At 38.2% G+C, this 25,945-nt stretch overlaps 1 protein-coding gene across 1 annotated transcript in view; it reads right to left on the reverse strand.

Annotated features, from left to right (window-relative positions):
• Positions 1-22,123, reverse strand: part of AstA-R1 (allatostatin A receptor 1) — a 45,791-nt gene extending 23,668 nt beyond the window's left edge. Inside the window, exons 1-5 of the mRNA XM_065228614.1 lie at positions 22,044-22,123; positions 9,197-9,564; positions 4,644-4,798; positions 4,445-4,575; positions 4,213-4,360 (exon numbers count right to left, since the gene is read on the reverse strand). Of these exons, the coding sequence (XP_065084686.1) occupies positions 4,213-4,360; positions 4,445-4,575; positions 4,644-4,798; positions 9,197-9,359 (597 nt within the window). The 5' untranslated portion in view covers positions 9,360-9,564; positions 22,044-22,123. The remainder of the gene's footprint in view (positions 1-4,212; positions 4,361-4,444; positions 4,576-4,643; positions 4,799-9,196; positions 9,565-22,043) is intronic.
• Between the last annotated feature and the right edge of the window lie 3,822 nt (positions 22,124-25,945).

Here is a 25,945-nt window from a genome sequence, read left to right on the forward strand (position 1 = left end):
TCACGCTTACCACTACACCACCGGTGCCGTTAGTTTTTAATATGTCCTATGTCAATTTGTCAATCAAAAAACCGATTAACTTGATTCGCTTTCTGCCGCGATCTGAGCGGCGGATTTGTTATTTTGATGCATACAATCAACTAAAGATTGAACGTATCATTATTGCACTGATCAAGCGATAGAAAGCGAATAAAGATCACCGATCTTTTTCATGAGCATGATTGACCGCCCACGGTTGGTACAGCTGTAATTACACAGAGAACTAATAGACTATGCTTGGAACTAGCAATCATCCTCAATGTGTAAAAACTGGTGATCTCAAACTAAGCAATAACAGCGCCGGCCGCGCCCGGACACAGGTCAAGAAAGGAATGGGTAGGAATGTGTTGACGTGACACTCGCTTTGATGGAAGCCGAGAACACCACTGCACTTCCACGAGGAATCACCACTGGGTTATTGGGTAAGAGGGTTGGGATTGCAAGAGTTCGTTTTGGTAAACGATAAGCTGAATTGATGTCCTAACGCGAAGGAGCTTGAAATTGAACCCACAATCTTCTGCTCAGTAAGCAAAAACGTTTGCCATAAGACAAACGAGCTCCTTTTTGATCATCGAGTTGTTGCTATTACCATGCAGTCATATTGACAAATAAAGCAATTGACGAATCTTGAATGTGGATGGGCCTGAGATTAGACTCATGATGTTCTGCTCAGTAAGCAAAAACGATCGCTCTAAGGCAACCGAGCCCCTCATATCACACCATACCTTTACTCGAGTTGTTGTAACCATTCAAACCCGTCACCAACGACGATAAATTTCGCAAAATGACCATAAATCTCTTTAATATGAAAGCATCTGGGATCGCGTTCTTCCGCTCAGTCAGCAAGCCACTGCAACCGATGATCTTTCAAATCCGAAATCTAAAAGCTACGGAAAAGCACTTAGTCTTCATTAAGTTCCACTTTTACGCGAGGGTTAATCCTTCGGTTTGCTCTCTACGCATTGTTCAGGATATCGTGCCTCTTACAGTCTTACATCATAACAAGCTGTGACCGACGTAACGATTATTAAGGCCGTGATTAAACAAGATATTAAAATGAAATTACGTTCTCGGAAGCAGTCGACAATGTATCCCAAACTGTATCATCCCAAGTAACAATTTTGGTTTTATGAGGGTTCTGTAGACCATGATTTAGGCTTGTAGAATGCTAAAAACCGCTATAAAGCTCGCAAAGTTACTTGGGATGCGTGCACTCTATTTTTATAAACATTCCGAAGCGTTCCGCCTAAGATTAAACAGGTTCAATTTTCTACAAAAGTGGCTTAGGATAAATTGTAATGTATTACCGACAGTATCGCTTTTCTTATGTTCTATATAAAGCCGCAAAATAGATCACACGCGATCGAGATCATCCCGCCAGGAAACAAACGGATTGTTTTTAACTGGAACAAGCTCACCAAACACAATCACCATGGCAGCACCAACACAACCTTAAAAAAATGTTGGTTAATTTCGAAAAGCAATAAAAGGACAAATACACACAACCATTAATTAATTAATTTAGCTTTATTTAGGAGGCTTTCAGCCTTAGGCTGGTTCGCCTCCAATGCACACAACCACATAAAAGCACATAAATATGAAACATCCCAAGTAACAATTTGGGTTTTTGAGGGTACTGTAGACCAGAATGCAGACTTGTAGAGTGCTTTAAAACCTCAATAAAACTTACAATGTAACTTCGGATGGCACTCTTCCTAATGCAAAAACCACCACCATAAAACCTCAATCGAACTTTTTGAATCACAATACATTATACACAGCGACAATTTTAACCGATACGGAAACCGATTCGAAAAAGTTCGCGTCTCTATCCTCTAAAATCGGTTAATCACAAACTAATCAGCGGAATACGCGTAATCATCCTAACGTCAAATGTAGTCACACTGTTTGGAACAATAGCTTCAGAAACAATACATTTGTGTCAACAACCCACCAAAATCGTACAACACGAACGAAGGTCACAGGTAAAACTATGTGGGCTACCGTGCCCCTCACTTCACAAAGTAAACTACGACTGATCCCCAATCCGGCGCAACCAGCATCCCGCCCACGTATGCCAATTTTCCCCAACCTGATAGCGGCGCCAGCACGCACGGGCGAGCTACCAGCCACACCAAACCGGCTATCAAACACACTGTTCACAAAAGTGTAATCGAGAAATGTATAAGAACAATCTTCAACTGGAACGTACTCACCAAATCAATAGATTCGGGAGCACATTATCGATGCTTCCACGCATATTTTCCTCCAGACATTTTTTTTATCAATTCCTCCTCCAGTGATTCCAACCACACAATAACTAGATATCACTTTTATTTTTACATTCACTCTGTGCACAAAAGCAATGCACATAGCAAAAACCTAACAATAGATCAGCGCGGTCAAGTCACACCGGCAACAAAGAGAAACGAGATCACACCAAGCACCTAACAGGGGGCAAAACATCAACACAAACTCCTCCAAATCAAACCGGGACACAAAACCAATCAAATGCTAGCACCGAAAAATATACGCCAGCACCCTCATCGAACAACTCGACAGAACGAGCACCGAACCCGAACTGTACTGCTTGGCGGTCAAGCAGAGAATCCGAATAAAGTTCACCGATCTTTTGATCGAAAAATGGACAGAGCATTTTTATTTGTTCCAAATTCAAAATAAATTACAAATTCATTTTAACCTAGATGCTCCAGCTACTACAGTAACTTACCAGCCTTAATTGTTATGATTTATATCTAAGTATTTTTACATTTTGCCTGCCTTGGCAATTCAGCATTTTATACAGGTTTTTTTTAAACCTGCATGTCAGTATAAAAATTTACATCTTACAACTGAAAACTAACACTAAATCTTATCAAAGTATAAAGGGAATTAATCATTGCAATTGAGGATTGCAACGAATTTTGCCTGAAATTATTAATTATTTTGTTGAACATTTGTTCTAAAGTCTCAACATTCGAAATTTTATGTATCACGGTAGTACTGCAACAGGGAGGCAACTTCAAAATCATCTTCAGAACTTGGTTCTGAATCCTTTGAAGTACTTTTTTCCTGGTAGTGCAACAACTATACCATATTGGCACAGCGTAAGGCATGGCTGGTTTAAATATTAGAAGTTTATTTGTCAGGCAAAGTTTGGATTTCCTGTTTATAAGGGGATACAAACATTTTATATATTTGTTACATTTGGCTTGAATGCGCTCAATGTGATCTTTAAAAGTTAATTTTTGGTCAAGTACTAATCCAAGATATTTCACTTGGTTTGACCAGGAAATTGGAATTCCTTTCATAGTGACTATGTAACTACACAGTTCGAAAAAGTAGAGTAAATTTCTGTTCAATATGATGCACGTAAATGGAGCGTCACATATCATATACGTTTACATTTTTTATCATGTAAAGTTCTGACTCATTTCATGGAATGTAGCAAATATTGTATACAAAAGCCCATCTTCGTAAACAACATTGTTTTCAAGTTGCTCGGTTGCATGAAATGAAATACAAGTCTACGTGAATGAATGTTTACATCACAATTAAAATTCAGAATTTTTATCTAATTAAATTATTATATAAATAATGCTCATGCGTATCCGCGGCATTAGTGATTCGAGATTAGAGCACGTCAGCTTTTGTAAACAATGACTTCAATCACCGGCTATCTCAATATCGCATCCAAACTATGCCAACTGATAGAGGAATCATTCATCTACCTGATTGTGTTACTAGTTTACAACAATAAACATTTATTTGCGAGTTATCAGGGGTGTAAATAATTGATTACAAAATCAAATGTGTCTTAATTTCGAATCACAGGAAATTACCGTAGCGGGGCACGGTGGCGCACAGGTCTAAGACGGAGGCATGGGCCAAGAAACTCTAATTTGGGTTTAAGAATATTGTTTTCTAGCTAAGTTAGGTTTGTTGAATGTCAGTAATTTCAGTGCCGCAAGAATAAAGATTAACATTGGTGTTCTAAAAATATCGTATTCGTATACGCTCTGCATTGTGTTGGAATTCACTCTGTGGATTGGTCATTAAAATCAGATTCAAATCTTAATAACCAAAACTGACTGTTTTGCACTGCGGTTATTGTGGTAACGGTTATTGCTTCAAGTTTCTAACACCACTCTCAGACAAAATGTAAACACTTACATGAAATGCAATCAAACTGTATCCTTCTGTGTGAAGAAAGAGACACGCCGTATAATCGCCACCCCTGCTGGGATAATGCAGAACTCCATGTGATATGGCCACTGGAATGGCCGTGGTCACTATGACGAACCATGCCACGGTTATTGCTCTGTAATGGAAAATAGTTTCCAATAAATTTCACAAGCTTTTAGAAAAGCGTCGCGTTGCTTGAACGGAATTCCATTAAACTTACATCACAGCATTCTTTTCTGTTCTAATCGACATACTGGTAATTGGATGCACCACTGCCAAAAAACGATCCAAGGACATTAAAACTAAGGTGTACGCACTGGCATGGGCAGTCACTACTATCATATATTGTACCTGTAACCGTAATTGGTATGTGACAGGAAAACTGCATAAAAGAGTAAAACATACATTTGAATACTTACAAATTTGCACCAAATCAATCCAAAAGGCCATTCCGGTAGGATATAATCAGTCGCGGTAAATGGAACACAAAATATCACAAACAACAAGTCCGCAGCCGCCAAATTTATGATAAGCAAGTTTGTAGTAGATCGCATGTTGGGATTAGCAGCAACAACTGAAAATAGATGATACAGAGACACAGAATCTGTAGTTGGACTATGGAGACAACTATTTATATTTCATCGAGTTATCTTTCAACGATTTATATTCAGCCTTAGGTTTTATAATCATTGTTCTATAATCGTGTAAATTTAAATCTAAATCAACTGATTTGGATAATTTTAATCAGCCCAAATTATAAAAACCGTTTCTATGCTATACTTATTGAACCACTCCATAACATTCTTCTGCATTATTTGTTTATTAATATATATTGTGAATTTCTCTAAGCCTAAGCTCCCGAATTGTTTTTTTAAGTCATAGAATGTTCAAACATTCCGGTAGCTCCATCAGGAAGAAAATACTTCCGAACCCTAGACATATGTTGTACTCTTCTTACAATGAAGAGTACACGCAAAACAAATGGCATGAACATCAAATATAATGGTCGATTTCTTACATCCTCTACATGTTTTCTTACAATAAATGTTATAGCAGTTCTTGCAATGGGCTGTAGCATACAAGCATGTTATTTTCAGAAATAGTTTCTTATAAAACCTTCACGAGATGATTTTCTGGCCGCAAGGCCGTTGACGAGACGAAAATTCATAAATTACAAAATTATTTAGAGAAAACCTTTTGACGACCACATTACAGAATCTGTTAATAGAATCTTACATTTCTCGGTTTGGTGTATGTATATATTAAGGTGGTTCAAAATCTCGATTTTACTCCATTTGTCACAATCCCTTTGAATTTTACATGTATATGGGAATTGCTACTGGAAAAGAGAAGTTTTTTATTTCCTCGTCCTAACCATTCGCCATAATGATTTAAAGGTAAACTGACAATCTTCAACATTTTAATTAAACGTAAGGAAGATTGTCCTGTTCAGTATCTAGTACCCGGAAGGCTGCTCATTGCGATAGACCAATATGCGTATGTCCATATGGACGTTCATCGCTATGCCATATATCTCGGGAATGAGTGAAGATATCGCAAAAAAGCAGTTCCACGCCAAAAGATGAATTGGAAAAGTTCGACCCTCTCCGATTTGGATTAAACTTTACCCAACTATTGTGTGCTCTTCTCGTAGTCATCTCAGAGAGAAAATAGTAGAGTGGTTGTTACGTGCTGTGCCATCATCAGCATTGTTGACGGTTACTCCCACATTGAGTTGTAACATTCAAAGGGTTTTTTTTACTTCATACGTAAAGTTTACAATTTTCAGAGCTGGTTGTAAATGCTATCTAATATCAACATGAAGCTTAAGTGTGATAATTTATTAGCTAGAGACAGTTCTGATAATTCCGCTAGAGTACAGCAGTATGAAAATTGAATAGAAGTTGAAAATGAGACAGTACTAGTCAAACGCACACTCCTTTACCTAACTCATACATTAATGGATGAGGAAACTTGAAGTATTTCTTCAAATCTACATGCAGAGTACTTTTTTTTTATTTGTACTCAAAATAACAAAAAACAAACTCATCATTTTTTTTTTCTTCTTAAATTTCTCAAAACATAGGGGAAATGGATGTATTGTCGGCCTAAATGCCCCTAAATTGGGTTCTTACATAAATTCACCAATCGACTAAATTTTCAATAGTGACCAAAAATATCCATTTTTTTCCTCTTTTCGGGACCTAACACTACTGCAGTAAACTGGTTGATCTATTGTAGTATATCACGTGTCCTTAGTTTAGTGCATGTCGTATTACTCCATCACTATTGAGAAATGATGAAGTATTATTCGATTTTTTTACAGTTGCCACTCTTGCATTTATCGCAAGGATCCGACTCTAATTGAAAGGTCCCGCTATTTATACCCTTCGGAGTGTTGAAACACCCTCCAAAGGTGCGCCCCTTTGTCAGTCAAAATTGGATTCCTTAGCAAAAAAATTAAGGTATGACACCGATAATGACCATGCATCAGAACCCTAGTCTTAACCACTTCAAACTAGGGAGCAACGAATAGAAGATTAGGAATCACATAGATGAAGACAACTAACTCATTTTTTTTCCTTGTTTCAAGATCATCCTCGGTAGACTAAGCCGAGTCTTGTGACTATCAACAGGCATAAAAAGTAACAAGGACTAAGACGTGTTCCTTGGATTACTGAAAAATCCTGTTCCCCTAGTTTTAAGTAGTCAGGACTAGGAATCGGTGGTAGATCTTACATCCCGTAACGTACCACGAAAAGGTGATCTACCCACGTTACGGGGCAAAAAAAAAATCCATTAGTACCGTCCGAATGACGCGTTCATCTAGATAACATTGATAGATAGTCGATTTTTAGCGATGGGCCCAATCTTAGATTCATTAGCCAACATTAGAGCCATTTCCCCTACTTGACTTTTTCCAAATTTTAAGAAAAACCTTTAAATGTTTCTAGAAATTTTCCTAAACATTCGTGATCAAAATCTCGGGCAGAACAAAGTTCCCAAAACTACCAGTAAGGCAAATCAAACCCTAAAGTTTTTAAGATGTATGCTGAACTTCAACAGACCTGAGCTGAGTTTTTAATAAATTCTCCGAAGTTCTACCAAAATCACTGAGCTTCCTCAATTTTGGTGAAACTTCTATGAAGTCCCTTCAATTAGTGTCGGTAGGGGTCATAAAAACCAACTAAGAATAGCACAACGGAACACCTGTTCCAATGGTAAAGTGTATCACACACCCCTTATTCACGGTATGATGTGGCCTTTAGCCTACCGTGCCTTGAATGAATGGTTAGGGGATCTGTCAAAATTCCAATCACTAATGGAGTTGTGAAGTAGCAGCCTGTCCTCCACAGTATGACAGAAATTGTCCACTTGGAATGATCACGGACATAGAACATTTTACATACGTTTATGATTTTAAATCTCGATCTTGATCAAATATTCAAATTTGTAATATTCTCTAAGCCATAAATCAAAGTAAACGTAATTGATGATATTCATCACTACGGCCCGATGGCCGAAGGTGAGGCGGCAGCTCACATGTTATATTCATACTGTATTGGAAATACTTCAGCATGTAAATGTAGAACAAAAATTGAGCTGTGTTTGTTCACATCAAATGATACTGAGTACAAGCACATATCGTCGACGATTGGTGTGTATTAGAGAACGCTTGCACAAAAAGACTAGGGTGGGAAACGGATTTGAAATTAAAATGTCATTAGCCAAATACAGCCGTAGACCATATAGGTCCACCGTTGTATAATTGGCAATGCACCCGTGTACTGAATGGAATTGTGGGTTCGAATCCCACCGGTGCCCTTAGATTTTTTAGATCGACAACTCTATGAGAGTACTGTTGAATTACGTTATATCATGGCTGTCTTATATCGAGGTATTAAATTGCAAAAAGAGCAATTACCGGGCTTGTTGATTATTTGGGATGGGCTATGTTTCGAAGTAACATTATTCAATATTGAGCAACCAGATCAACATCAAAATCTTGCAGAAATGGTCCTACAACTAGGTCCCGACCATATAGATGCGAGCATTTAGCTCGGAAATTAAATAGGTATGTAGAAAGGATTAGAGATAAATTATTTTGTTATCATAATAAACAAGTCATTAACTTATTATAACGTGAATCAAATACTGAATATCAGTTAAGGAAGTACAGTTTAGAGCTCCACATTGTATGAAAAGGTGTACATATTAAAAAAATTTAATTGAATAACGTTGAAGTGTATTTATTTTTTTATTTTGAAATGATGAAATAGGAGAAATGGCTCTAATGTTGACCTGTGAGTCTAAGATTGGGCCCATCGCTAAAAATCTGCTATTTATCAATTGTATCTAGATGAACGCGTCATTGGGACGGTACTAATGGATATTTTTGGTTGCTATTGAAAATTTAGTCGATTGCTGAATTTATGTATGGGCCCAAATCAGGGACACTTAGGCCGGCATTACATACATTTCCCCTATGATTAATTATTTTGAAAACAGGAATTGTATTTCTCAAGACATTTAAATAGGTATTGACAAATGGCAACTTTGTAGTGATATTATGTGCTGTAAGTAGGAGTTTTGATAACGAACGCTCTATTAAATTTTGAATAGGTCCTGCTCATTCTTCTAAAATTTTAACTCATCTGGGATTTCATATTATCTTTGTAAATTACTATCGAAAAAATGAACTTTTTGTTCGCATCGTCCTGGCATTTTTCCATAATGATTTACGGGTAAGCTTGCTATCTGTGTTCGTTTAAAGAAAAAATTAAAGATTAAATTAAAGATTGTACGTATCATTATTGCGAAAATTCCGCAATAGTCGCAGTAGAAAGCAACTAAAGTTAATCGTTTTTAATCGACAAAGGACCAATTCAAAAATGAATCCAGCACGATACATGAAGTGATACATTTTAACGATAACTGGAAAATTCCTGACATATGCCTTATTCGTACTTACCTAATACAACCAGGCCGTTTCCTATTAATCCAGCGAGACCTATCAAACCGAAGAACACCGGCACCATCATCGATACCATTATTTCAATGTTTGTCACGTTCCCATGATACGTGGAATCGTTATGTAGACCGAAAGTTTCATTCCACGTTGTGTTTCCAAACATGTTTGTCTGACTTTCACTGGCATTCGTTATTGCAACAAACCACCTGGAGACAACCCTATTTGCAAGTCAAACAGTTTTGATCCAGAGTATATGGCATCGACGGTCTCGTATGGATTATATTTATTTTCACTTTTCGACTCTCAGCATGCACTACCGTTATTTTCCAAATTTCAGATGAAACATTTTTCAACCATGACTAGTCAAACTGAAAGAGTACTGCGTTACACACTATCGATATTGAATCAAAAAAGCTAGAATTGTAAGTGCCTATCTAAGCGAAGTTTGTTTCCGGTTCGTCATTCGTTCATGAAAATTTTGCGAAAGAATTTTAAGAGTGTAGTCACTGAATTGTAAATTTACGCTCGACTATCACGATTACGATGTCTTGAATATTTTACGAATATCTTATTTTGCGTTTTGTTCTGCACCAAGACTGGCAGATAAAATCTTCAATTAAAACTTTACTACTGGGAACTCAATTCAAATAAGCTCTGAACAGAGCTTGTCAACTTCAGGGTCAGCTCAGACGCTACATAATTATCTTCCCGGCTCCAAAGATGTTGAATGCATGGAAATATGAGATGCACAATGAAATTGTTAGCGAGGATTGTGTAAAGACCTATTGAATGAATATGGTTCGTTATTAATCGTAATGATTTTACTACATTTTATGCATGGGACAATGCATATAACGTGGAAGTTATCATTTAAACACATGTGCCTAAGGCATTTCGGCACATCGATCTTCGATGAGATTGAGGTTTTCCTTCAAAGAGGCGCCCTTTTTTTAATCATATTTGGTTTCCGTTTTGCAAAAACAAACGGCGACACTGATAATTGACCATTAGATTTACACAAATTATTAAATTTTTGCTACAAAATTTTTGAAATCTGGTTCTGATTACACAGCAAAAAAATAATTTTGATATCACGTCAAAGTGGATGCACTACAATCATGTCGAAAATATGGTGTAATATTACTTGCTAAAAAGGACAAAATTATCATTAATACAATGCATGAACTGACATTACGCTGCTTTTACTGCATTTGTTTATTTATGTGGTCATAAAAATTACATGAAATTTTCGACATGATTGTAGTGCATCCACTTTGATGTGATATCAAAATTATTTTTTTGCTGTGTATCCTCCCAAACTTTTTTTTTTATTCTGGAAGTGTGAATGCATTATATGTATCCAATTGATATATCGATGTGTTCATGTGGGGCTTATTGTATATGAAGGCGATCTCACAATGTACGTGTATGAACAGGCATTCTTGAAATGAGTCGTTGGATGTACAGTAGAGCTACACAGCAAAAAAATAATTTTGATATCACGTCAAAGTGGATGCACTACAATCATGTCGAAAATATGGTGTAATATTACTTGCTAAAAAGGACAAAATTATCATTAATACAATGCATGAACTGACATTACGCTGCTTTTACTGCATTTGTTTATTTATGTGGTAATAAAAATTACATGAAATTTTCGACATGATTGTAGTCCATCCACTTTGATGTGATATCAAAATTATTTATTTGCTGTGTATTGTCACCATCCATCGCCAGGGCTTGAACTGTTTGCATCTGTGGATAAAGGTAGGTGCAAACAATTTTCTTCCATAAAAGCACTGCCGGCCAGTGGGAAATGGATTGTAAACACACACACACACATAAGAGGATACAAACATTTTATATATTTGCTACATTTGGCTTGAATGCCCTCAATGTGATCTTTAAAAGTTAATTTTTGGTCAAGTACTTATCCAAGATATTTCACTTGGTTTGACCAGGCAGTTGTAACTCCGTTCATAGTGACTATGTGACCACTACTAGGTTTCAAAAAGGAAGCTCTAGGTTTATGTGGAAATATTATAAGCTGAGTTTTGGAAGCGTTGGGGGAAATCTTCCATTTTTTGTAAATAAGAAGAGAAAATATCTAAACTTTTCTGCAGTCTGCTGCAAATAACACGAAGACTTCTCCTTTAGCGGAAATGCCTGTGTCATCGGCAAATAAAGATTTGAGGCAACCCTGAGGCAAATAAGGGAGATCCGGAGTGCAAATGTTATACAATATAGGCCAAAGAATGCTACCCTGAGGAACTCCTGCTCTAACAGGTAGTCGATCAGATTTGGAATTTTGATAATTTACCTCCAGAGTTCTGTCAGTTGAATTTTTTTTTTTTTGCTTTATTTAGTAGATTTTGAGCCGTAGGCTAGTTCATCTCCGTAAAAGGTGGGAAGCCCTAGCAAGAGTTCCCCCAACCACATTGCTTGAGCATCATGCTACTTCAACCTTTGATAATCTACTTAGCTAAAAATATAAACAGCTAGTACAATAACACAGTAAACAGCATACGAAAAGGACAGACTAAACATATACAAATTAAGAAAAACAAAATATAAAATGAAAAAAAGAAACAATAACAAAACATAGGTCTACTGTAGGAGGTCCTTGGTAGCCCCGTCCAGCGGGGATGTCCTGACGGCCGAAGGAATCGATGGTGCTATATCCTGCAGTATAGCTTCGCCGCCTTAAAATAGCGCAGTTCAGCTGCTTGAGTTGATGGCACGTCTGCTAGCGTGTCCCGTACGCTGGCAGGCAGACCGTGGAGGCAACGAAGATGCTCGAATTGTGGACATACGCATAACACGTGCTCCACCGTCGAAGGAATATGGCAGAGTTCACAGGTCTTGCTGAAGGTCTCCACTGAAATCCCGTGAGATTAGGGAGTGTCCTGTCCTGAGTCTGGAAAAAATCCTCTGATCTCTCAACTTTCCGTTGTCGCCTTTAATTTTTCTAATAAACGGAAGTCCTGGACCATTCCGTTGCCCTCGCTGTCCACACTGTGCAAGTGATCCATCTCTTCACGTCCTGCAACGGCACCTTGTGCGAGTACCGAGGACAAGATGGGCCTGACGCGGCTAGCTTGCCTGCCTCGATGTTCCCTGGGATCCCACAGTGTCCGGGAATCCATGCGTAGGTAGTGTTTGGTGGCGCAACCTTCAGGATCTCCTGGATCCAGGGGTGAACCGGGACCTTCGACGAAAGGGCCTGAATAACACTGTGGGAGTCGGACAGGATCAGAATTGGGCGATCCGCAGGAACCGTGACGGCATGAAGAATAGCCGCTTCTTCAGCCGAGAACACCGAACATTGTTTTGGCAGACTTTTACTCGTTGGGGAAATGTCACCAGCGATTCACATTCTGATTCTAGCTCTCGATCTTGACCCGGCCGTGTAACGATGTATGTAGTTTGGGTAAATCCGGTGAGCTCTGCTACCGATCTCCTAAGGGCTATGAAATCGTCCCCGGCTCTGAACTCTTGTCTCCGTACCAGTGAATCTTGGCTCTGGAAACTGGGGCTCTGCGTTGGTGATTGTACGGAGAACTCTGTCCCAGATTCTGTCGTTTCTGGTGGTATTTGCTGAAAATGCAGCGGCTTTGTTGGCAACGGCTGCGTAGATGCGGTACCGGAAAGAAAGAGTGCCGGCTTCAACACAGCTGGTATCGACCGCCGATTTTCATACGCCGCCGCCACCGCCGATGAAATTGAGCCGTCGCGCTGCCGCAGTAAAATCTTTCACGCTGCCGAATAAATTTATGTCACGCCGATGAAAAATCCGTAGCACCTTTTCGGTAAAATGCATCTTGAACGCGTTGAAATTAGAACTTGTGTGTGGTGCAGCGATTGTCATTAAGTTTTTTTTTGACATTTCCAGAACAACATGTGAAAAGGGCATACAAGCTTTTTGCAAACAAACCTTTGTAAGCCCTTTTCTCACCAACCGAGGGTCGCCCACGCAAACCAGCAATATCATCGGGAAGGGTAAAGTGCCCCCTACCCGGTGATGTTAAAGGTTTGCGTTGGTGTCATATGTGTGGCGAGAAAAGGGCATAAGAAGGTTTGTTTACAAAAAGCTTGTATGCCCTTTCCACATGTTGTTCTGGATTTGTTCGTACTCTCTCGATCCAGCACACAGGTATGAATCATTCGGATCGGATTTACATCCCAAGTAAAATCTAAATGCTTGGAAGATTTATTCTTATATTATCATTAGTTTATCATAAATAGTACCCGTTGCAGCCTGTGGTTGTATTACGGTTTTGTGTGGTTGTCGTCTATACAACTGTTTTATGACTACTAAATTAAAACTCGAAGTTCATAGTTTTAATGGTATCTGTAAGGTGGTTCTGTATTATTACTTACAACTGAAGAATAAAGCCAGAACAAAACATGCAATTATGTTTTATGGCATGCTTTTCATGACCGATATACAACTTGAAGCACTCTTACGCCTTCATTAAAGCCTCATTACAACTATCATCCTTATCAGAGGCTTAAGATTCACAGATAAGGAAAATACTAAAACAATAATAAAAAACATTGTTCCCTCAATTTTTGCAATCAAGTACCACCATGTTAGTAACGATAAAAGATTTTTCACAGATGGGTCAACCATTAATGCTTCCACTGGATTTGGTGTATTTAATCAACTTCATAGAGCCTCCTATAAACTGCAGAAACCATGCTCCGTATACGTTGCGGAACTCGCAGCTATATTTTACGCAGTAGAGCGAATTGCCTCACTACCTTCTGACCATTATTTCATTTTTACGGATAGTCTTAGCTCAATGGAGGCTATTCGTTCAATGAGGCCGATGAAGCACTCCTCGTATTTCCTGCCTGAAATACGATCTAAACTGAGTGCTTTATTTAACTGCTCCTATACTATCACCTTAGCTTGGGTCCCATCTCATTGCTCAATTCCGGGTAATGAGAAAGCGGACTCGCTAGCTAAGGTGGCACTATGGAAGGCGATATTTTTGAGCGACAAATCGCCTTCATCGAATTTTTCTCCATTGCTCGTCAGCAAGTCCTCATCAGTTGGCAACTAAAATGGAATGATGGTGGATTGGGAAGATGGTTACATTCTATTCTCCCACAGGTGTCGAACAAACCATGGTTCAAAGGGTTGGACATGAGCCGCGACTTTATACGCGTTACATCAAGGCGTATGTCCAATCACTGCTCGTTAGACTCGCACTTCTATCGAATTGGGCTCTCAGGCAGCAATTTATGTGCGTGTGGCAGTGGTTATCACGATATCGAGCATGTTATTTGGTCATGTACCTTACACCGTGTTGCCAGATCTGAGTTATCCACATCCCTCAGGGCCCAAGGAAAACAACCCGCGATACCCGTTAGAGACGTCTTGGCGAGCCGAGACCTCGACTATTTGAATTTAATTTATGTGTTTTTAAAACGGATAGATTTGAGGATTTAGTAGTTAGTGTCATCTTGTGTTCTCCCAAGTTGTTAGCTGCCCATCGGTGTACCCCCATGTTTGTCTTTTTCATCAGAGTGTCGCCTAGTTCGAGATCAAGAGCACATTGCTCTCCAAACTTTGTGTTCACAATCCCTACCCTGCCATCCATTTGTTACCATTTGTTACCCCTAACCTCGAGATAGCCGCGAGTAATCGGCCCCCGCTTTTCTAACGTTATTTTTAAGTAATTTTGATATCTAAACAATGTATATCGGCTCCGCAAAGCTACAGCAATAGAGCCTGGAAAAATAAACGAATTATAAAAAAAAATGTAACCAATATTTTTAAAAAACGTCGAAAATGAGTGCGTGGAAATTTAATAAATCGAGTGCCTTAAGTGCTTTTGAACACGATGAAGATGAGACGATCGCCAATATGAAACTCCTGGAGCATCTACACTTATGGGTTCTCTCATGTAACATAAGGCACAGTGCAGTGAAGGAGCTCTTCAAAATATTGAACAAGCGGCTTTCCGTTACACTTATGAAAGACCCACGAACCTTTCTTTAAACTACGCAATCAGTTTCACTAAATCCGGTTGGAGATGGCCAGTATTGGCATCACGGTTTTAAACCTTGTATTGTAAAAACTTTTAGTGGAGCTAATGAGCATTTCTTGCATATTGATTACAAGAGAAAATAGGAGGATCGCTTGGAATGTTGACTTTTTGACAGGTTGCCAAGGTTTTTGTTTTGTTTTGATTCGCTGTACCTAATAAAACCAGCAAGCTTGCTATAGAGCTAACATATAACTTAACCGAACTTAACGCTTTCAAGCTGGACTTGAAAATGCTAAAATACAACCAGTGAGTTTATGTTATGCTTTAGAATTCCAATCTAGGAGAATATGTTATATTGAGGCAATTTTTAGGAGCAGCAAGTTATAACGAAAAATATCGCCATATGCGAAAATTTCACACAGTATGAATAATTACGCTTTAATAGATAGGCGATGAAACACTTACATACATCTATGTATAATTAAAAAATATGTGACTGGTTATTGTTCAACAGTAATAACAGTTTTGTACTAAATAGATAATCTTTTAATGCTTATTTAATTTATGGTGCTAATGTAGACAAATTAAAAATATCCCTATATTTTAATATTCATATGGCGCACTGAATTTATGCTTCTATTTGGTATAATAATCATCATAAATATTGTACGGCATGCTCTGAATCATATTCAGATTGGTTCCAAATTGTAATAAAGTCGTCTTATTTTCAATACATAACAATATCATCTATTACAATATAATACAAACTAACATTGATAATGATTTCACATAGAACATCGAAAGAATAAAACCACAATAAAATATTTTTCCACATTAAATATCATCCAAATTAACCCAACTTAAAACCTTTAAGGTTGTCAACATGTTTTCCATATTATGTTTTATCTACTTCTTCAGGAGCGATTTATGCGGTTGTAATAAACTATAGTTTTATGGTAGTCATTATTGTTAAAACTTTCAGACCAGGAGGAGGTTTAATGCTTTCATTTTTAACAACCACGTGTAGAGTGTCATAAAATTGATATAAAACCTATGCTCCTAAGGTAGTTCGCATATCAAGTTTGATGATTGCATTAAAACTGGGCCAATTTGCCATGTGGTTGTGTAACGGTTTACAGAAGGTTGTTATTGCAATGTGGCCGTCAGTGAAGGTTTTATAATTTGGTTATATCAACTGCTTTAAAAATTCAATAAACCAAAAAATTGTTTCTTGGGGCATAAAGGTGAATAAGTGACTATTATTAATAACACGTTGAATCTCTTTCAAATCCAAGTTGTGCGGGATTCTACGAATATCCGAAATTCATAATTTTTAAATACATAAACAAAAAGCTGAACGACTTCAATGCGTGTACATTCAAAACACAACAAACTTTTCTTATACTTAATAAAATAGTTGTAATAGTTGTAACGACTTCACCAACAAGCACTTGACATACTTTTCTAAACAAATTCTGCATGCACGGCCAATGAGAACGACTCAAAATTTAGTAAGAGTTACTCATATTTGAGTTCAGGTTACTTCTACTAAGCGCCAACTGAAGCGCCAGGTGAAATCGTGGTTGATCCTCAGATTGTTCGTGTCCGGAGAAACTCGAAAACTGCTTACGGACGAAGTCGATGGGTTTGCTAGCCGTTGAAAGGTCGCCTCGAACTTGGAAATCCCAGAGAGGTCAGCGAAGTAGTCGCCAACCTTATCTGCAACGATTGCGGATACGGAGACTGCAGCGCCGTCTACCTGTATATGCAGTGTAACCGTACGGCGCTTGCCACTGAGGGCGTTGACCTTACCCCAGAGCTCCGCCACAGCCATGGTAAAAACACTGAACCCTTATGCAAGAGTGGCAGTTTTGCCTACAAACACACCACCAAGAGCATTGGGTTTTACGCTCCGTACCAGTGCTGAATAGAAAACACCAAACGCAGCGAACAAGACACCGGTACCGGTGCCCGTGCATAATTGTTTGCACCGGTATGCTTCGGCAAGCACCAAAGCCGAGTGTTTCTGACTTCGGGAAACACCGCAGCCGAGTGTTTTTGATTTCGGAAAACACGCTTGCTGCTCGTAGGAATTTTCTTTGGGGCGACTTCTGAAAGATTATCGTAGCTCTCACACGCCTTTAGCATCTTAGAAAGCTGATGGACGAAAAGTCAAAGCATTTCTTTCATAATGCCAATGTCCATGGTTCGATTCCAGTCTGTCCGCTTCCATTTTTTTCTGTCAATATTTTTCATAAGGTAAATCTATGAAATTCATTTCGATTTATTTTGGCGAAAAAGCATTACGCAATCTTATAAAGCTTATGAGCTCAAGGGATCATCTACCAGGATTATTAAAAATACACAAATCACCTACTTCGGAAGAGCATGTTGCTGTTGCCATCAACCCACTGGTATTTCTTGGCTTTATATTAAATAATTTAGCTGATTGATTTATTGTGATTAGAGTCAATCTAATAATCATAACTTATCTCCAACAAAAACAAACAGTTCAACTGATTGTATAATAGAAGAGATATATGGGGGGTTTACATAATATGTAATATATTATATGCTGTTTCACTGTAGGATAATAAATAATATATTATATACTGGTTCACTAGCTCTACCAACTCAACTAACTAGCACGAATTTTAGTGGCTCCTAAAATCTCATGCTGGTAGATGCTGACTAGTTATAAGTACAGCTTTAGTTCACTAGCATCAGCACACCAGCACAGATGTAAACACCCAAATAGCGGTGGGTGAACAGAACTACTCACCTCTACTCACCATTCATGTAGGGTAGAACAGCCCGAAATGCACCCAGGGCCAAATGCCCGATTTGATTATTCATAGCTATTCCACTCTTAATTTTGCCGAAATGCTAGTTCAAGTACTAAACTAGCACTGTGACTTGTCAAATTTATGAATTAAAAACAGGAATTCAATGAAAAATCGCATCGAGCGATTTGCGCGAGGTGCATTTTAGGCTGTTTTCGCCTAAATAAAAACAACGCGCTCAAGAAGGATCGCATTCTACCTTCTAGCTCCGTATCAGCCATGGTAGCTGTTTTGTTGTTGTTGGATATAAGTTATCATTATTGGATTGACTCAAATCGCGTGAAAACAATCAGCTCAATTGGTTAACATAAAGCTAAGAAATACCAGTGGGTGAACGGCAACAGAATCCCGCTCTTGCGAAGGTGGGTGATTTGCGCATTTTTAATAATCCTGGTAGATGATCCTTTGAGCTCATAAGATTCATAAGATTAAGTAATGCTTTTTCGCCAAAAGAAATCGAAATGAATTTCATAGATTTAGCTTATGAAAATAATGTTGACAGAAAAAGTTAGAGGGTGACAGACCGGAATCGAAACATGGACATTGGCATTAAGAGACCAATTTTTCGACCACTCGTCTATCAGCTCTAGTCTCGTTTAAGAGCTACCATGTGTAAGAAGATAATCTTTCATAAATCGCCCAAAAGAAAATTCCTGCGAGCAGCAAGCGTGTTTTCCGAAATCGAAAACACTCGGCTGCGGTGTTTGCCGAAGTCAGAAACACTCGGCTTTGGTGCTTGCCGAAGATCCATACACCGGTGCAAACAATTATGCACCGGCACCGGTACCGGTGCCTTGTTCGCTGCGTTTGGTGTTTTCTATCGAGCACTGGTACGGAGCGTTCAACTCAATGCTCTTGGTGGTGTGTAAAAAAGGCAGTACGCAGTGTAGTGTTGCGTTTAGACATGCCTGCTCCGCCAGAGGCATTTATGCTTTCGAGGAAGTCCGTCCAACTGGATCGTTTGGCATCTCGGCCCGATTGGCGACACTGGTTGTGCCGTTCTCGATAGGTACAGAGCGCGTTTTCCCTATCCGGATCATCGATGGAAAGTCGTTTCCTCGTTCCACCATCTGAGGGCTTTACGCCCCGGAATGCTACTGGTTTTCGGGATGGTTGCTGACGCAGCTGCGTTTATTGCTCCAGTGAGATTCTCGATGCTGTCAGGGTTACGTTGTTGAAGGAGCAACTGGAAGGTTTCACCGTAACTCTCCCAATCAAAAAATCTCAACCAATACACCACAGCCGTGCTCGTGCTTCGATTGCCTCGTTCAAAGACGGGTACACAAAATACACTGATATTTGGACTCAACGGCTAGTACCGAACTAGACGGAGTAAATTATCCAATAAACAACATTTATCGCTATTTCGATAGCGACACAAAATCACTTACCCCTTGCCCAAAAATGGGTCAAAGAGATTTTCTGGCACAATTTCGCGGAAAAATCGCGTCGGCTGTCCCGCACAAAAACACATGTTAAAAACAAGACGTAATCCCGTGTAAAGGCGGGCACGATACGATAAAATCACTATAGTAAGACACTAAAAACGAAAAAATTCCACTCTAAAAACAAACCTAACGCAACGAAAGCCTGCTCGTTGATGCCAGTTGCCTGCCGTAGATGTAAGTTGAATAATTCTGAACTAGTTTCATAATATAGAGTGGAAAATTAATCTTTTCAAAAAGTTTACTTATTGAAGAAAGCAAACTTATTGGACGGTAGCTAGAAGTTTCAGCTGGATTTTTATCCGGCTTCAAAATTGGAACATTTTTTGTATGTTTCCATTTATCAGGAAAATATGCCAAATGGAAACATCTGTTAAATAATTTTACCATGAAAGATATTGACTTACCTACTCTTTGCATATCTTTAGTAAACTATGATCCTGATCTATCAATTAAAAAAAAAAATCAGCAACTGTGTGAAAAGTTATTAAGAAAAGAGCAGTCGATATGTACAACTGTGCATGCCAAGCATGTTCGTAGCATTCATCGATTTTTTTAATTGTTGAACAAAACTTGTCTCACTGCTAATTACTTTCCACTATATTTTATTACCTCTCCGAGAGGCATGATGGACGAATACTGATATTATGGATTTATATTGAATTTCCTTCTCTTAATACTAATTGGAAAACTTATAATCACATGAAAATCAAGTAATAACATAAAGACAACAGAATCATAATAAACTACATTAACGACAAATGAACAGATACCCCGTTGTGGATCGAATCGTTACCATCGCACCGGGATCCATTTGTTTTTATCGCTTTCCATATTCAAATTCAGAAAAGCCAGGCGAGATGGTCAAGGTTATATGAATCAATGTGTATATTTGGAATGTAAATAAATGGATTTGATATTTTCCAAACAATGCCTGAACATACGCATACAATTTGTCAATGGAATATTTACAATTGACTCAAAATGGGATAAGTTAATGTTCCGGTCGTTTCCGGTTGAAAAACATGAAAAAGTGTATGACTAGGCACTGAAGAAGTTTGCAAGTAGTAAACGAAATACATACGTATCTGTTATAGTTGAAAGTGATAGTGAATGTAGATTGTGAAAGTATATCATTTGAAAGTTCTATTCTTCCTGGTTATAGTGGTGAAACAAAATGTTTCCGGTTTCGTTTGTTGCGTCACTTTCAATATAAACGGGCAAATTTCCGATTTAAGAATTTGTTTTTCCTTTTTTTGGTAGAGTTACGGCCGTTATATCAAGCATGTACCTTTGTCAATAGATAGATGTTTAATGGTCGATAAATTGAATCAATTGTTCGATATATTTACAAAATTAAAAACGAGTCATAAAATGTATCATATCACTATGGGGTAAATTAATCATTACAAGTACTCTTATTGTGATAGAAAAATATATCAAAATAATTTTTATCAGTTTTGATAAAATATGTGCTCTACTGTGCACCGTTAGACGTTTTATGTTGTATTTCAATTATAGTCAATGCGAATTCCATAGGCCATAAGTGGAACACACCGTAATAGGAAGCGTATACTCATGGCTGATACATCTACCCTACAATATCAATGAAGAAATGAGTTTGAGTTCAACGTGCTACATAAAACATTTCCAAGGATTCATTCTTGGAATTTCTTACAGAAAGACCAACCCCAAAATAGAAGCGAAATTGGTTTTACCAACCAATAAATCAGTTGCTTTACTGATGGATTTATTGTTTAACTGAGTATCAAGAGCGTACGGATTTAATCTTTTCTGTAAACCTTTCAATGCGTATCTTCAGATGGTGCAATCAAAACATTGTGAAGAAGAAATTTTTCCTCATTTTTAATAAATATTTATCTTTCTTTCGCAAAACAGACACGCTATGACTACTTAAACGAAGCAGTACAACACTATAACCAGGAATCTATCCACAACATTAGTGGCACCCCACGTAACACCCGCCTGCCAGGGTTATTAGCAGCTACTTTTCTCCCACACCACATTTGCACGTCCGTAATTCTCAATAGAAGCGAAAAACAACAACACTGTAGGGATGCTGAGATGAATACATAACATTTAATAGCGTGAATATCCGCTGCACGAGCATGCCAAGTGATGTATATCAACACCAGCTTCACAAGCTATGTAGACCGGTAATCACATCAGGACCATTTCCTTGCCACACACTCCGGGGAAATGCTTCCGTTTCTCACATCTTCACCAGCGACATGCCTTCGAGGAGACCACCGCGTCTTCCTAATTCAATGCCGATAATATGTACATAACATACGCTAAACTTTGTTTCAACGATAACTTTCTTCACGCGTCGGAAAATCACTTTGCAAACACCACCAAATTAAATTTCGCTAACTGCTTAAGAACACCAGCCAGCATACACGCAGTCTGAGGCTGAGCGAAAACCATTCCGCAGTTTGTTTTTCCTTATGCTTTCCTTGAGCTGCTTTTACAATAAACAAAAAGTGAAATATTTTCCCATTTCACTGCTATTTATTTACCAACCAACCCAAACACTCACAAATCAACAATAAAGTAAAATTCAGCAACAGTTGTTGGACTTCTTGAGCCAAACTTTTCACGGTCGAAAACGGATAGGGGAATTTGTTTTCCCAATTTTTCCAACCGCACGGCACAACACCCCAAATTGAACTGATGCTATCGGTCCAACGAGAACGCGTTGGAAACGATGAATATCTGCTATCATGATGGACCCATCGTTCCTCCCACGTATATATCCAGACAGTATATAAAAACACGAACAGAAGGAACGATTTTCCGGTAGAGAAATTGAGAAGCGTTCCCATTTTCTCCGAGAGTGTCAGACTCAACAGGAGCGCATCCTTATTGTCAAGCTAGTCTCACGCTGCAGTCATAGTGGAAACACATGGTAGCAAACAATGTCTTTCGCTGTAAGCTCTACCGTGGCAACAGGTGATGATTGGCATGCATCAATTTGTTTTCGACTCGCAGATATTATTATATATTGTCATAAATTGAAATAGTACTGCAGTCTTGGATATCATATTTCTTTCGTTATTTTCATATCAATATTAGATACACTACCCGTCATAACTGTAGAACCGCTTAGAAAAGCTAAGAAAAACACGTTAAATTCTTTGATAAATTATACAACCTCCCCCGAGAAAGTTCAAATTTATGTGTTAAAGCATGAACATTGATGACAGTACAAGTCGTAGTTGCTACTCCGCGAATGACCAGATCCAGCGAAATGTGAACAAAGAACCTAATGAGTGGGGCTTCGGGTTAGCAATCCATTCTCAGCAAAGTCTGGAGAATCAGTACTTTCAAGGTCAATCACGGCGCCGGTCACGTCCTTGCGGTCAACGTGAAGGAACCGTTTATTACTAGCGAACGATACTTCTGCATCTCGACGGTTGCCACGGAAAAGACACTATGGAGAAATACTCAGAGAAAGAGATGAGCGAATAGCATTTTTTGAGCCAAATGAGCTATCCAAATTTGAGCCAAACGTACATTCGAACTTTACATATTCAGAAAATTTCTAATTCTTTTTAGATAAAGTTGGGGAGTGTTGTAAACAAGGAAAATTTAGGAATTTCATTGAATTCCATTTAGGACCTACGATACAGGGAATTTCTTTAACAATCGCTCACTAAAGTCACTCATTCATATACCCCGCACATCCCTAGTGGTGCATAGAGCCAACGTGAAAGATTTCCATCCTGGGCGGCTGTTAGCTTTTGCCTTGATCTGGGCCCATGTCAGATCCCTGTTGACTTCCTTTGCTTATTAAAATACATACGCCCTTGTAAAACATTTCTCTTGAGCAAAAATAGTCTAAGTATCTATAAATGATTAATATTTCCTCCCGTCGAAAAAATAGACAAAATTTCTTTAAATCGGAAAAGTTCATGTCAGATTTTAGCTTTTTCAGGACGATTTCACGTGGACGCAAGGTGCAAAATGGCTTAGGACTAACTGCTTTCTCAATACCAAATATGTACATATAAATACTACATCTCATAGGGACTGCTGATAAACCACGTATACACTTTAGGGGGTGGTGGTGGTGTATATATGCGGTTGAAACAAATTTATTGATATTTGTATAGACGGCTATCTACGCAGAGAGTGTGATGGAGGGTAGGGAGCTCTAAAGCCCTTGAAATAAAGTCTAGGTAGTTTATGAACAGTCCCTTAGCCCTTCCGAAACAAATGAGTACAAAAAATTGATGTCATTAAACCAAAATTTGTATTACTACTAACATATTAAAACCCATCTCATCATTGTCACTGCGATTACAGTCTTTGTCTTTTAGCAAATCTTGAACTTCCTTAAATAATTTAGCTGCTGCTACGGATTGCCCGTGACAATAGTTTGAGATAATTGGGTCATATGCAACGAGTAATCCACAAAATATATCTTGCATGGTTAGTTTAAGAGAACTTTTCCACGAGTGATGAGATGAATAAAAGTGATAGCTCAAAAATACTAAATTTGTTAGAAAGCTATTTGTAACGAGGTTACAGGTATCCATCTAATATAAAAAACAAGGCTCCTTAAGCTGTTTAAATAGATTGAAAGGGTGTCTATTTCAACAGCTTAAAAAGCCTTCCTATTAAAAAAATTATAATAAAAAAAAAAAAAAAAAAATTATAATTTTTTTTAATTTAACGGTTAGAGGCATTCCACGAAGGTGATGATGATGATGGTCCCACCTCTTACCCCTACAAAGGTTTGAGCTGGACGATTTATCTTTAAGATAATTAAATATGACATTTTAACCAGGTTGGCAAACAAAATCGAACTGGTTTCAGTTACAGATATAAATTCCGTCTAGAGTTTACAGTTGCTTCACAGCGATACCCTAATAAAATTGTTATGGTTATTTTGCTTAACGACGTGTTTGGGGTATCATCCAAACCATTTGTGGAAAAGTTCGACAATTTGGGTTATCGTTAGTTTATGGTATTTATTTATTAGGGTATAAATGTGGAAAAGCTCAGGCGTCGCAAATCGATCCTGACCGATCATTTCCAATTACGCTGAAGCTTTGCACAGTTATTCCTTTTTAGTAAAGGCGCCATTTTGTGCTCTCAGTTTTTCATATTGAATCACGACTACTTTTTGAAAAGGGCCTGTGTAAAAATAGTACTAATGAGTTTAAAAATATATATTGTTGAAACGCTTTGTTCAATTTATTCGGTGTCCTCAGCAAAGCTATAGATATTATTTTAGCAATTGTGTAAAAAATAAACACTGTAAAAAAATTAGTTTGTATCAATAAAAAAAATTATATTTATTATTAAAAAAGTTAATTTATCAAAAAGTAAATTTTTGAATTTTCGTTTTAAGCCTCATTGAGCTCATAATGTTTGCTACTGACTGGCAAAGTTTGGTGATTGTAAACTCAAAAACAAAAAAGTTATGGTTTTTTGAAAATTTCACGATTTTTACATTTTCATTAAAAACACATGTTTTTTAACCGTGTATATTTTTTCAAGAATTGCATTTAATTTTGCACAACTTTCCCCAAGACACCATAGCAATCAAGCAAGCCGTTTTTGCAATGTATTAAAATTTTTATTTTATAAGCGCTTTTCTACACAGGCCCTATTGGAAAAGTTGTCGGGGTTCGCTATTACAATTTGTAGAAGCAAATCCCAACTACTTTTGTATTATCAAATTTCAACTTAAATCCACAAAATACATTTTTCTGCTCTTGTTTACTTTTTTTTTATTCGGAAACCTTATGGACAGATGATACACAATTTATTTTCATTGTACTTATCACTTACTTTCTCTTTTTATTTACATCACTTCTTAAATACATCGAATATTTTGGCATCATTATCATAACAGTTTGAGTAACGTTTGGCTTTAATTTTATTTTCTGAAACAGGAATAATAGAATGAAACTTTTGAGTTCCTTGAATTATTTTTGCATTATTATATTGCTCGTTGAGGTGTTTTTTTTTTTTTGTACAGGGGGGAATCTGCTCCCAGACATCTGAGAAGATAACTCAGGGTGTGGGGATGGGAGAAGTAGCGCTCCCGACCCACTAAACCTTACCCTGTGCTCTTGGCTCTTGCCCTCCCCGGAACCGCCCGAAAGCATTGCATCACGGAAGGGGGCCGGTTGCGCTATGGCGCATCGCACTAGTGGTGTGTCACAGACGTGACACTCGCTACTGCACAGTGAGCAGCTGTGCAGGGCCTTCCTCTTATTGTTCGCTGTCCGTGACCGATGTGACCGCTTACCAGCTGCGTGTGCTTAGCACTCTAAGAACCCGGTGTCACTCCTGCCTTTGCACAACGAGGGTTTGTGCAGGGCTTATCGACCTCCTGGGACGAGCTGGATGGGGCTCCAGCGTCCTTACTCTGCTGTAGTTCGTTTAGCCGCAACATCTCTCCCTTGGGTTCGATAATTAACGTTT

The sequence above is a fragment of the Ochlerotatus camptorhynchus genome, unplaced genomic scaffold (genome assembly GCF_037179485.1).
Source record: "Ochlerotatus camptorhynchus isolate MF236.1 unplaced genomic scaffold, CSIRO-AGI_Acam_v1.1 ptg000295l, whole genome shotgun sequence".
Taxonomy (NCBI): domain Eukaryota; kingdom Metazoa; phylum Arthropoda; class Insecta; order Diptera; family Culicidae; genus Ochlerotatus; species Ochlerotatus camptorhynchus.